Genomic DNA, 12,984 nt, shown 5'->3' on the forward strand with positions numbered 1-12,984 from the left:
CGAGTGCTATCTGTGCTAACCGTCCCTAATTTAGCAGTGTAATACTAGAAGAAAGGCAGTTAGTTATGATCACCCACCGCCAACTCTTGGGTTACTCTTTTACTAAAGAAATAGTGGGATTGACCGTAACATCGTAACGCTCCCACGGCTGAAAGAGCGACCTAGTGATTTGGTACGACGGTGATTCGAACTCGCGAACCTCACACTACGATTCGAGTGTGTTAACCACCTGGTCATGTCGGCCCTCTCTGGCATTGTAAAGTAGTTATTCAGTTGTTGCTGACTGACCAGTGATTACATATACGTGTTCGTTTCTATAATTTAGTGCAATGCTAGATGACAGGTTATGTGTACTCTGTCCATGGTGGGTGGGTGCCCCCCACTGGCAAAGCGGCATGTCTGTGATCTCAAACCGCTAAAAACTGGGCTTCGATACTTGCGATGGGCAGAACAGATAACCCATTGTATAGCTTTATGCTTAATTGAAACAAACAAATTAAAAAACTACCAGGAGTGATCAAATTATCGCCGACCCATTGGAGGACGTATGTTTATATATGTATCTGTGTGTTCATATACTTTTCCATGAAAATAGCCAACAAGGATATTCACGAAGTAACAAAATGCTTTATATGCCTTAAAACTATTTTACCTCTTAAACAAAGTAACGTTTTATTCCTTTGTAGAGCTTTATTTAGTGTTTTATACATATGTATAAAAGAAACAGAGGGCGCAAAAAGAAAGATCTGACTACCTTAATCTTATGTGACAAAACAAATCAAATTAGAGAATCAAACCTTCAAAAATATATAACTTGTTGAAGCATTTTTTCGTGAGTTGTTATAACTGATTGTAGTTATATTCCAGTTACATAAAAGAAAATGCGTAGCAAAGTAGTCAAGCTCCTTGTATATCACTTCAGTATCTTCAGCACTTATAATCAGGTAGTTTTCCTCCATAACTGGTCCAAGTTTTGATGATGTTGTATAAATTGACTCCCGGGCATTTGGTACACTTGGCGTCTTTGTGACCGTGAACTGTGTGACTTTTTGTTATGTAACCCTAGAAGGAAATTTAAAAGTTTCATTCTTACACGTTAGCTAAACATAAGATACAGATGAATAAAGTTATATATGGTCAAACGTGACAAAGGACTTTACTTATTCGGGAATTTAATTTCTACATATTTAGAGACCGTTTAATTTTCTACGGCACAAATAAACAGATTAAATAATGGAGAACAGGACAAAACATTTAGTAGAATTTGTTGACACATTCAAAACGACGAAGACACGTACATGGATATAAAGGCATCGTGTCATTAAGTTTTAGTCTTCTGTAACTGAAAAAAAATTCAAGTAACAAAAAATCTTCTACCAAGTAATTACTAGGCAGCATTACCAAAGTTCTCTAATTTTTAAACTTTGTCCTAAAATCTATTTTTACAATGAAATTAATTACAAAAATGTAGTTACGTTAGAAACTCCACATTCGATTAGTTTCTTCACTCCCTGTAACACAGTCGAACTCGGTGTGTCGTTCTCAAAATTACCCATAACGGAAATTCCAATAGATTTTCTATTATAATTTGGCGAGTGGGCTCCAACCTTTGTCCAACCACGGCCCTCGTAAGCTCGTCCATCTCCACCAATCAAGAAGCTGTATCCAATATCTGACCATTCTGAAATTGAAAATGGTGGGTGTACATTTAAATATAAACCGAAACAATGTACAATCCAAAATGTAATCAACAGTAAACCTAATTACAGATGCAACTAATAATATTTCATCTTGACAATACCGAAACTTACAAAATCGAGATGACTGTAGCGTTTTGACAATACCGAAACTTACAAAATCGAGATGACAAAATCGAGATGACTGTAGCGTCCTCTTTATATCAATATTTTTTGAACCTCTATGTTTTTTTTTCTGGCATCATGAATGTACCCTATTTAAAGCAACTGCTAAAGAATACTTTACACAAGTACTGTCATGCATAATCAAACTATTCTTGAATTCCATAATTGGAATTTCACAATACAAAAAAACACAGGACCAGGAAACAAATAATTCATCGATATTCAGACAGAAAAATACAAGTCATCTGATAAAGTCCATGGAAACGGACTTAAAAAGGCCACTAGAAAATAGAATAAAAAATATCATTAGCTCGTCATGTTATATATTCAAGTTAAAAATAAGCAGTGGTTTAAGAAAGAGAACAGTGTTTAGTTAAGACATTTTTTTTCACTGCGAACATAATACTGTAGAGTGTGGATACTGTGGAGTGCGGATACTGTAGAGTGTGGATACTGTGGAGTGTGGATACTAGTTATCTGTTTCTTTTTATGTTATAATTATGGACGTACACGGCCCGGCATGACCAGGTGGGTTAAGACTTTCAATTCGTAATCTGAGGGTCCTGGATTCGAATCCCCGTCTCACCAAACATGCTCGCCTTTTCAGCCGTAGGGGCGTTATAAAGTTACGGTCAATCCCACTATTTGTTGGTAAAGGAGTATCCCAAGAGTTGGCGGTGGGTGGTGGTGACTAGCTGCTTTCCCTCTAGTCTTACATTTCTAAATTAGGGACGGCTAGTGCAGATAACCCTCGTGTAGCTTTGCGCGCAATTCAAAAACAAACAAACAAATGGATGTATACGTTAAATAATGAAAAATTTGAAATATTACTAAAATCTACACAACAACAAAAAACATCGTTATGGTTACTGGCTGGATGTAACATTAAATGCTAATGGTTTAAATTAAACGAATACCAAGTTAATGTGTTTATCAATAATACGTTTCTTTAATTTTTCAATTAACTGCAACGTGTTAACAAATAACTTACTGATTCATTGAAAATAATGAAGGCTATATTAACATTCGAAAGAAACATGCTTTACTTTTGGGGGATAGCTTATAGAATAGAAGTAAAATACGTTTTTTTGAATGCCTTTAGATATAACCAAAATTAAATACTAGAATTAAATACTAGAAATACTAGTATTATATTTAATACTACTAATTAAATATTAGAAATAACATAGTATTCCAGAAACATTTCATAAGAAATAAAAACGAGCAGGGTTAAAGCATATAGTATCACAGTATCAGTATCAAAGTTAAAATATACAGTATCATAGTATCGGTATTAAAAGTAAGAGTTATAACAGTATCAGTATTAAAGTTAAAATATACAGTATCATGGTATCGGTATTAAAAGTAAGAGATATAACAGTACCAGTATTAAAGTTAAATTATATAGTATCATGGTATCGGTATTAAAAGTAAGAGATATAAGAGTATCAGTATTAAAGTTAAATTATATAGTATCATGGTATCGGTATTAAAAGTAAGAGATATAAGAGTATCAGTATTAAAGTTAAATATATAGTATCATAATATTGGTACTAAAGGTAAAATATAACAGTATCGGTCTCAAAAACACATAATGTATTAACAACACAAAAAGGACAGAATGAGATGAAAGTGGCTTATCACATATATCTTAAAGTTCTGAGATATATTGTTTTTTTGTTTCTTAATTTCGTAAAAAGCTACACGAGAGTTATCTGCGCTAGCCGTTCCTAATTTAGGGGTATAAGACTAGATGGAAGGCAACTAGTCATCACCACCTATTGGCAACTCTTGGGCTACTCTTTTTCTGACGAACAGTGGGATTGAAAGTTACAATTATAACGCTTTCATGGCTGGAAGGGCGAGCATATTTGGTGTGATGAAGATTAGAGCCCGCGACCCTCAGTTTATAAGTTAAGCACCCGTAACCATCTGTTCATGCCGGGCCCTCAGATAAGAGGCGAATTTTGTGAAAATTTTAATTATTAAATATATAAATCAACTAGTATAATAGTCCACATTTTTATCCATATCTCATTTTGCTTATAAAATTTTCAAAAAGAAAGAGCGCTTCTTTGACTCAGCAGACTAACATAATCACAGACAAAAAGACAGTTTTGGTTTTGTTTGTTCTGAATTTATGGAAAAGCTAAACGAGGGCTATCTGTGCTAGCCATCCCTAATTTAGCAGTGTAAGATTAGAGGGAAAACAGATAGTCATCACCACCCACTGCCAACTCTTGGGCTACCCTTTTACCAACGAATAGTGGGAGTGACCTTAATATTATAACGCCACCACGGTTGAAAGGGCGAGCATGTTTGGTGTGACGGGGATTCGAACCCGCGAACCTCGGTGCTTTAACCACCTGACCTAGGAAGACACTTCAAACATTAGACATTTAAACAGAATTCACCGCCTTTACCCTCACGATTAATAGTTTCCAGGGTCGTAATAAATTATCTTTAACAATAATTTTTTCGCAACTTTCGATAATTAGCAATTTATCAACATTTTTGTTTTTAATATTAAACATTAATATGTTTTAAACAGTTACTTGTAAAAACAACAACATAATGTCAAACCACGACCATGGACAACAATCCTAAATTTAACATTACCTTTTCATCGATATTAATCAATAGAAGTAATAATAGTTTCATTATTTTCAGTCACTTTACCACCCGGACAGATTTAAAATCATCATTTATCATCACCTTTACAAGAAGCTTCTGCAGTTGTAAGTAATGGCGATAAGATGTAACTACACCATACCGTTAGCCCCATATTTCCTGAACCCAGTTTCACTAGCATACTTCTCTCTGATAGGCTCATGTTTTCTAAACCCAATTTTCTCAGTTCAGTTTCACTAGCCTACTCCTCTCTGTTAGACTCGCAATTTCCTAAACCCAGTTTTCTCAGATCTGTTTCACTAGCCTACACGTCTGATTTAGCCCCATATTTCCTAAACCCAGTTTAAGTAGCCTATTCCTCTCTGTTCGGCTCATGTTTTCTAAACACAATTTTCTCAGTTCAGTTTCTCTAGCCTACTTCTCTCTGATAGAGTCGCATTTCCTAAACCCCGTTTTCTCAATTCAGTTTCACTGGCCTACACGTCTGTGTTATATCCATATTTCTTAAACCCAGTTTCAATAGCCTACTCCTCTCTGATAGACTCACATTTCCTAAACCCTGTTTCAGTAGCCTACTTCTCTCTGTTAGACTCGCATTTTCTGAACCCAGTTTTCTCAGTTCAGTTTCACTAGCCTTCTCCTCTCTGTTAGACCCATATTCTCTAAACCCAGTTTTCTCAGATCAGTTTCACTAGCCTTCTCCTCTCTGTTAAACCCGCATTTTTAAACCCAGTTTTCTCAGATCTATTTCACTATCCTACACGTCTTTTTTAGCCCCATATTTCCAAAACACAGTTTCAGTAGCCTACTTCTTTCTGTTAGGCTCATGTTTTCTAAACCCAATTTTCTCAGTTTAGTTTCACTAGCCTACTCCTCTCTGTTAGACTCGCATTTCCTAAACGCAGTTTTCTCAGTTCAGTTTCACTTGCCTTCTTCTCTTTGTTAAACCCATATTTTCTAAACCCAGTTTTCTCAGTTCAGTTTCACTAGCCTACACATCTGTGTTCGCAACATATTTTCTAAACCCAGTTTCAGTAGCCTGTTCTCCTCTATAGGCTCATATTTTCTAAACCCAGTTTTCTCAGTTCAATTTAACTAGCCTACTCCTCTCTGATAGACTCGCATTTCCTAAACACACTTTTCTCAGTTCAATTACTCTAGCATTCTCCTTCCTGATAGGCTCGCATTTCCTCAACCCAGTTTTCTCAGTTCAGTTTCACTAGCCTACTCCTCTCTGTTACACCCATATTCTATAAACCCAGTTTTCTCAGATCAGTTTCACTAGCCTTCTCCTCTCTGTTAAGCCCGCATTTTCCAAACCAAGTTTTTTTACATCAGCTTCACTATCCCACATGTCTCTCTTAGCCCCATATTTCTTAAACCCGGTTTAATTAGCCTAATCCTTTTTGTTAGACCCATATTCTCTAAATCCAGTCTTCTCAGTTCAGTTTCACTAGCCATCTTCTCTCTGTTAAAACCACATTTTCTAAACCCAGTTTTCTCAATTCAGTTTCACTAGCCTTCTTCTCTCTGATAGACTCGCATTTCCTAAACCACCTTTTCTCAGTTCAGTTTCACTAGCCTACACATTTGTGTCAGCCCGATATTTTCTAAACCCAGTTTCAGTAGCCTATTCCTCTCTGTTAGGCTCATATTTTCTAAACCCATTTTTCTCAGTTCAGTTTAACTAGCCTTCTTCTCTCTGATAGACTCGCATTTCCTAAACGCTGTTTCAGTAGTCTACTTCTCTCTGTTAGACTCGCATTTTTTAAACCCAGTTTTCTCAGTTTAGTTTAACTGGTTTACACGTCTGTGTTAGACACATATTTCCTAACCTCAGTTTTCTCAGTTCAGTTTAACTAGCCTTCTTCTCTCTGATAGACTCGCATTTCCTAAACGCTGTTTCAGTAGTCTACTTCTCTCTGATAGACTCGCATTGTCTAAACCCAGTTTTCTCAGATCAGTTTCACTAGCCTTCTCCTCTCTGTTAAACCCGCATTTTTAAACCCAGTTTTCTCAGATCTATTTCACTATCCTACACGTCTTGTTTAGCCCCATATTTTTAAACACAGTTTCAGTAGCCTACTTCTTTCTGTTAGGCTCATGTTTTCTAAACCCAATTTTCTCAGTTTAGTTTCACTAGCCTACTCCTCTCTGTTAGACTCGCATTTCCTAAATGCAGTTTTCTCAGTTCAGTTTCACTTACCTTCTCCTCTTTGTTAAACCCATATTTTCTAAACCCAGTTTTCTCACATCAGTTTCAGTAGCCTACTTCTCTCTGTTAGACTCGCATTTCCTAAACCCAGTTTTCTCAGTTCAGTTTCACTAGCCTTCTCCTCTATGATAGACTCGCATTTCCTAAACCCTGTTTCAGTAGCCTTCTCCACTCTCTTAGACTTGCATTTCCTAAACGCAGTTTTCTCAGTTCAGTTTCACTAGCCTTCTCCTCTATGATAGACTCGCATTTCCTAAACCCTGTTTCAGTAGCCTATTTCTCTCTGTTAGACTCGCATTTCCTAAACCCAGTTTTCTCAGTTCAGTTTCACTAGTCTTCTCCTCTCTGATAGACTCGCATTTCATAAACCCTGTTTCAGTAGTCTACTTCTCTCTGATAGACTCGCATTTCCTAAACACAGTTTTCCCAGATCAATTTAACTGGCACACACGTCTGTGTTATACCCAAATTTCCTAAACCCAGTTTCAGTAGCCTACTTCTCTCTGTTGGGCTCATGTTTTCTAAACCCAATTTTCTCAGTTCAGTTTCACTAGCCTACACCTCTCTGATAGACTCGTATTTTCTAAACCCTGTTTCAGTAGTCTACTTCTCTCTGTTAGACTCGCATTTCCTAAACCCAGTTTTCTCAGTTCAGTTTCACTAGCCTACACATCTGTGTTCGCCACATATTTTCTAAACCCAGTTTCAGTAGCCTATTCTCCTCTATAGGCTCATATTTTCTAAACCCAGTTTTCTCAGTTCAGTTTAACTAGCCTTCGCCTCTCTGATAGACTAGCATTTCCTAAACGCTGTTTCAGTAGTCTACTTCCCTCTGTTAGACTCGCATTTCCTAAACACACTTTTCTCAGTTCAATTACTCTAGCATTCTCCTTCCTGATAGGCTCGCATTTCCTCAACCCAGTTTTATCAGATCAGTTCCACTAGCCTACTCCTCTCTGTTAGACTCGCATTTCCTAAACCACCTTTTTTCAAATCATTTTCACTAGCCTACACGTCTGTGTTAGTTAGACCCATATTCTCTAAACCCAGTTTTCTGAAATCAGTTTCACTAGCCTTCTCCTCTCTGTTAAACCCGCATTTTTAAACCCAGTTTTCTCAGATCTATTTCACTATACTACACGTCTTTTTAGTCCCATATTTCCTAAACACAGTTTCAGTAGCCTACTTCTTTCTGTTAGGCTCATGTTTTCTAAACCCAATTTTCTCAGTTTAGTTTCACTAGCCTACTCCTCTCTGTTAGACTCGTATTTCCTAAACTCAGTTTTCTCAGTTCAGTTTCACTTGCCTTCTCCTCTTTGTTAATCCCATATTTTCTAAACCCAGTTTTCTCAGATCAGTTTCAGTAGCCTACTTCTCTTTGTTAGACTCGCATTTCCTAAACCCAGTTTTCTCAGTTCAGTTTCACTATCCTTCTCCTCTATGATAGACTCGCATTTCCTAAACCCTGTTTCAGTAGTCTACTTCTCTCTGTTAGACTCGCATTTCCTAAACCCAGTTTTCTCAGTTCAGTTTCACTAGCCTTCTCCTCTATGATAGACTCGCATTTCCTAAACCCTGTTTCAGTAGCCTATTTCTCTCTGTTAGATTCGCATTTCCTAAACCCAGTTTTATCAGTTCAGTTTCACTAGCCTTCTTCTCTCTGATAGACTCGCATTTCATAAACCCTGTTTCAGTAGTCTACTTCTCTCTGATAGACTCGCATTTCCTAAACACAGTTTTCCCAGATCAATTTAACTGGCACACAAGTCTGTGTTATACCCAAATTTCCTAAACCCAGTTTCAGTAGCCTACTTCTCTCTGTTGGGCTCATGTTTTCTAAACCCAATTTTCTCAGTTCAGTTTCACTAGCCTACACCTCTCTGATGGACTCGCATTTCCTAAACGCTGTTTCAGTAGTCTACTTCCCTCTGTTGGACTCGCATTTCCTAAACACACTTTTCTCAGTTCAATTACTCTAGCATTCTTCTTCCTGATAGGCTCGCATTTCCTCAACCCAGTTTTCTCAGTTCAGTTTCACTAGCCTACTCCTCTCTGTTACACCCATATTCTATAAACCCAGTTTTATCAGATCAGTTTCACTAGCCTTCTCCTCTCTGTTAAGCCCGCATTTTCCAAACCAAGTTTTTTTACATCAGCTTCACTATCCCACATGTCTCTCTTAGCCCCATATTTCCTAAACCCGGTTTAATTAGCCTAATCCTTTTTGTTAGACCCATATTCTCTAAATCCAGTCTTTTCAGTTCAGTTTCACTAGCCATCTTCTCTCTGTTAAAACCACATTTTCTAAACCCAGTTTTCTTAATTCAGTTTCACTAGCGTTCTTCTCTCTGATAGACTCGCATTTCCTAAACCACCTTTTCTCAGTTCAGTTTCACTAGTCTACACATTTGTGTTAGCCAGATATTTTCTAAACCCAGTTTCAGTAGCCTATTCCTCTCTGTTAGGCTCATATTTTCTAAACCCATTTTTCTCAGTTCAGTTTAACTAGCATTCTTCTCTCTGATAGACTCGCATTTCCTAAACGCTGTTTCAGTAGTCTACTTCTCTCTGTTAGACTCGCATTTTTTTAAACCCAGTTTTCTCAGTTTAGTTTAACTGGTTTATACGTCTGTGTTAGACCCATATTTCCTAAACTCAGTTTTCTCAGTTTAGTTTCACTAGCCTACTCCTCTCTGATAGACTCGCATTTCCTAAACCCAGTTTTGTCAGTTCAGTTTCATAAGCCTACTCTTCTCTGTTAGACTTGCATTTCCAAAAAACCAGATCAGTTTTCTCAGATCTGTTTCACTAGCCTACACGTCTGTGTTAAGCCCATATTTCCTAAACCCAGTTTAAGTAGCTTATTCCTCTCTGTTTGGTTCATGTTTTCTAAACCCAATTTTCTCAGTTCAGTTTCTCTAGCTTACTCCTCTCTGATAGAGTTGCATTTCCTAAACCCCGTTTTCTCAATTCAGTTTCACTGGCCTACACGTCTGTGTTATATCCATATTTCTTAAACCCAATTTCAATAGCCTACTCCTCTCTGATAGACTCGCATTGTCTAAACCCAGTTTTCTCAGACCAGTTTCACTAGCCTACTCCTCTCTGTTAGACTCGCATTTCCTAAACCACCTTTTCTCAAATCAGTTTCACTAGCCTACACGTCTGTGTTAGTTAGACCCATATTCTCTAAACCCAGTTTTCTCAGATCATTTTCACTAGCCTTCTCCTCTCTGTTAAACCCGCATATTTAAACCCAGTTTTCTCAGATCTATTTCACTATCCTACACGTCTTTTTTAGCCCCATATTTCCTAAACACAGTTTCAGTAGCCTGCTTCTTTCTGTTAGGCTCATGTTTTCTAAACTCAATTTTCTCAGTTTAGTTTCACTAGCCTACTCCTCTTTGTTAAACCCATATTTTCTAAACCCAGTTTTCTCAGATCAGTTTCACTAGCCTTCTCCTCTCTGTTAGACTCGCATTTCCTAAACCAAGTTTTCTCAGATCTGTTTCACTTGCCTACACGTCTGTGTTAGGCCCATATTTCCTAAACCCAGTTTCAATAGCCTACTTCTTTTTTTGAGAACCATATGTTCTAAACCCAACCTTTTTAGTTCAATTGCGTTAGCAGACTCGTATCTATGAGAACCATATTTTGCCTAACCCTACACACTCAGTTCAATTCTCTTCACATATTCGCCTCTGCGAGAAGCATACTTACTAAGCCAACTCTTATCAGATCACTATCACGAGAACTTACATTTATGTAATACCCATATTTTGTAAAACTACCTTTTTGAATTCAAATTTCTAATATTAAAGACAGCTTCATTCTTACTGTTAGTGTCCATATGTTCGTTTTGGATCGACTTCGCTATAGAGGAACATAACGACAAGCTGTCGCAAGAAGACCCAGCAGTGTGATGAATCAACACAACATTAACTGGAGTTGAGAGTGTAGAACTTCCAGTTGGATTCCGAGCACCCCACTGGGATCGTGTAACTATCTCCACTCCACTACAAGCTGGAAAACAAAAAGTAGAACACTGTAAGAGAAAACTCATAATTGAATAAAAATATGCAGCTTGGACAACAATAACAAAACGATTTCTTATAGAATGGAACGATTTTAAATTAATTCTATTACAAGAACAATAGGTTCCTAATGTTAGAAGACTTATATCAAACAAGCTACGTTCGAAATAATTCGTATTGGACGTAACCACAGAAACATAAAAAGTTTGTGCAAGTATAATCTACAGAGTTAGTTTCTTTGTCAAATTTCGCGTAAAGCCACAAGAAGGGAAGTTGTGCCTCTCCTCTAGTCTTACACTGCTAAATTAGGGACGGCTAGCGCAGGTAGCCCTCGTGTAGTTTTGCGCGAAATTCAAAACAAACCAAACCAGAAAATAGATTTAATATTAACTATTTAAAATGAAATATTACTTGAAAGACCAAGCTCTCTAACTAATAGTTTAACACTAGCTTTACAGAATTTTAACCTCTAACAAAGAGTAAAGAGGGTAGTTTAACCTCTAACAAAGAGTAAAGAGGGTAGTTTACATGATATCTTAGGGATATTTAAGAAATTTAAAAGAAAAAAGTTTGCTTTCTACCAAAAACTTTGAGAAAACTGGGATACATTTTGTTTCTCAAATTATGTAGGACCTTCAACTTCTGAAAAACTTGTTATTTTAAATTTCTCAAAAGAAAAACAATAATAATAATAATATATGTTATATTCTAGTTCTAATTTGTTGTTGTTTCTTCACATGTTTTATCATTAAAAAAAGCCACAAAACAGGTATGTTGTAAAAAGAACACACAACATTTTGGTACTGTACATAAATTCATCACTGATGTATTTCTGGAAAAGATTGTAGTGGGGAAGAGAACAGATTCTACAAATAAAAATACGTCAAGAGAGAAAAATAAAAGAACCCAATGGACATGAGAGAGAACTAAAAAGTAAATGATAAAAAACATTGGATAAGCTGTAACATACTTATTGCAAAATAAAGTAAACAAATACGATTTACATACATCAAAGCATGATTACAAATGATTTTGATTTTAGTTAAGAAAGCCATTCTAAAAATATACGAATAACAGGTTCACAAAAAGACAAGATTCCGAGGCACTGAAAGCATTTTCATCATCGGCTGTCAATATGGGACACGGCGTGATTTATTGATTCTCATGTCTTGTTTGTGAATCCCATGATTCGTGTTTCGGTTTAGACTTTGGAGTTCGTTGGTGTGCTATAAGAGTGACAGTAAAATCCTCTTGTTTAATTAGGTAAGAGGACGCAATAACGGCTGTGACTGGTGTTACATCCTTTCCACTAACCCTTTGTGTAGCTTTGGGCAAGGCGTGCGACTCGTAATCTGAGGGTCGTGAGTTCGAATCCCGGTCGCACCAAATATGCTCGCCCTTTCAGCCGTGGGGGCGTTACAATGTTACGAGCAATCTCACTATTCTTTGGTAAATGAGTAGCCCAAGAGTTGGCGCTGGGTGGTGATGACAAGCTGCCTTCCCTCTAGTCTTACACTGCTAAATTAAGGACGGCTAACAGAGATAGCCCTCGAGTAGCTTTGTGCGAAATTCAAAAACAAACAAACAAAAGCTTTGGGCAATGTTCTGAAACAAACTTAACGGTCATAAATTTAAAAACATTACTTACATTACATACTTATATATCTACTAACCTTCAGCAGTGAATTTACCCAAAAGACAAACAAGCACAACCCAATATAGCATCTTGTGCTCTTCTTGAATAAGTAACTAGCTTTTACAAGGGGGGTGTAATACAGTTTTTAACAACTCCAGTATTTATAAGAAAGAGGTATTAATACTTCCCAGCATGCATAGCTGGAGATCAGGTTATTCACTTGTAATTAATTGTCCTTTCAACGATATTTCAAGCAATTGTGCCCAGGGCTATAACCAAAGCTGCAATTCCAGTCGTATCTACAGCTTTCAAGGATGTCTTGGGAAGAGAGTGGCTCAGTAGTTTCATGCTATGGACTCTTAGTTGGATGGTTACGTGTTTGAATTCACTCATGACAAGTTGTTGTGTCCTTGGCAAGACACTTTTCCCCGATTTTTTAAAGTTTTTTTTGAGATGAAATGGTTTGTTGCTATAGAAACCGGAATACAACACTGGTTTTCAAGGGTCGTCTCAAGGATATCTCAATCAACCGCACACATGTTATACATTCATATGAACAAGTAATCGAAAAAAGGAACAAAGAAAAGTCATGAAAACTTCCTACAT

At 37.0% G+C, this 12,984-nt stretch overlaps 1 protein-coding gene across 1 annotated transcript; it reads right to left on the minus strand.

The window, feature by feature from the left end:
• Positions 1-732: 732 nt before the first annotated feature.
• Positions 733-12,649, minus strand: LOC143224167 (peptidoglycan-recognition protein SC2-like). The gene is made up of 4 exons (XM_076452604.1): positions 12,416-12,649; positions 10,546-10,731; positions 1,476-1,681; positions 733-1,062 (listed from the first exon to the last, which is right to left on the minus strand). The coding sequence occupies exons 1-4, from the start codon at positions 12,465-12,467 to the stop codon at positions 928-930; spliced, it is 579 nt and encodes a 192-aa protein (XP_076308719.1). The 5' UTR covers positions 12,468-12,649; the 3' UTR covers positions 733-927.
• Between the last annotated feature and the right edge of the window lie 335 nt (positions 12,650-12,984).

Source organism: Tachypleus tridentatus, chromosome 8 (assembly GCF_004210375.1).
Source record: "Tachypleus tridentatus isolate NWPU-2018 chromosome 8, ASM421037v1, whole genome shotgun sequence".
NCBI lineage: Eukaryota > Metazoa > Arthropoda > Merostomata > Xiphosura > Limulidae > Tachypleus > Tachypleus tridentatus.

Coding starts and splice junctions, on each gene's coding strand:
- LOC143224167 (XM_076452604.1), bottom strand. CDS start 12,467: ATGCTATATTGGGTTGTGCTTGTTTGTCTTTTGGGTAAATTCACTGCT. Junction 10,732..12,415: donor GGGTAAATTCACTGCTGAAG/GTTAGTAGATAT, acceptor TTTGTTTTCCAG/CTTGTAGTGGAGTGGAGATA. Junction 1,063..1,475: donor TCGAATGTGGAGTTTCTAAC/GTAACTACATTT, acceptor ATTTCCTTCTAG/GGTTACATAACAAAAAGTCA.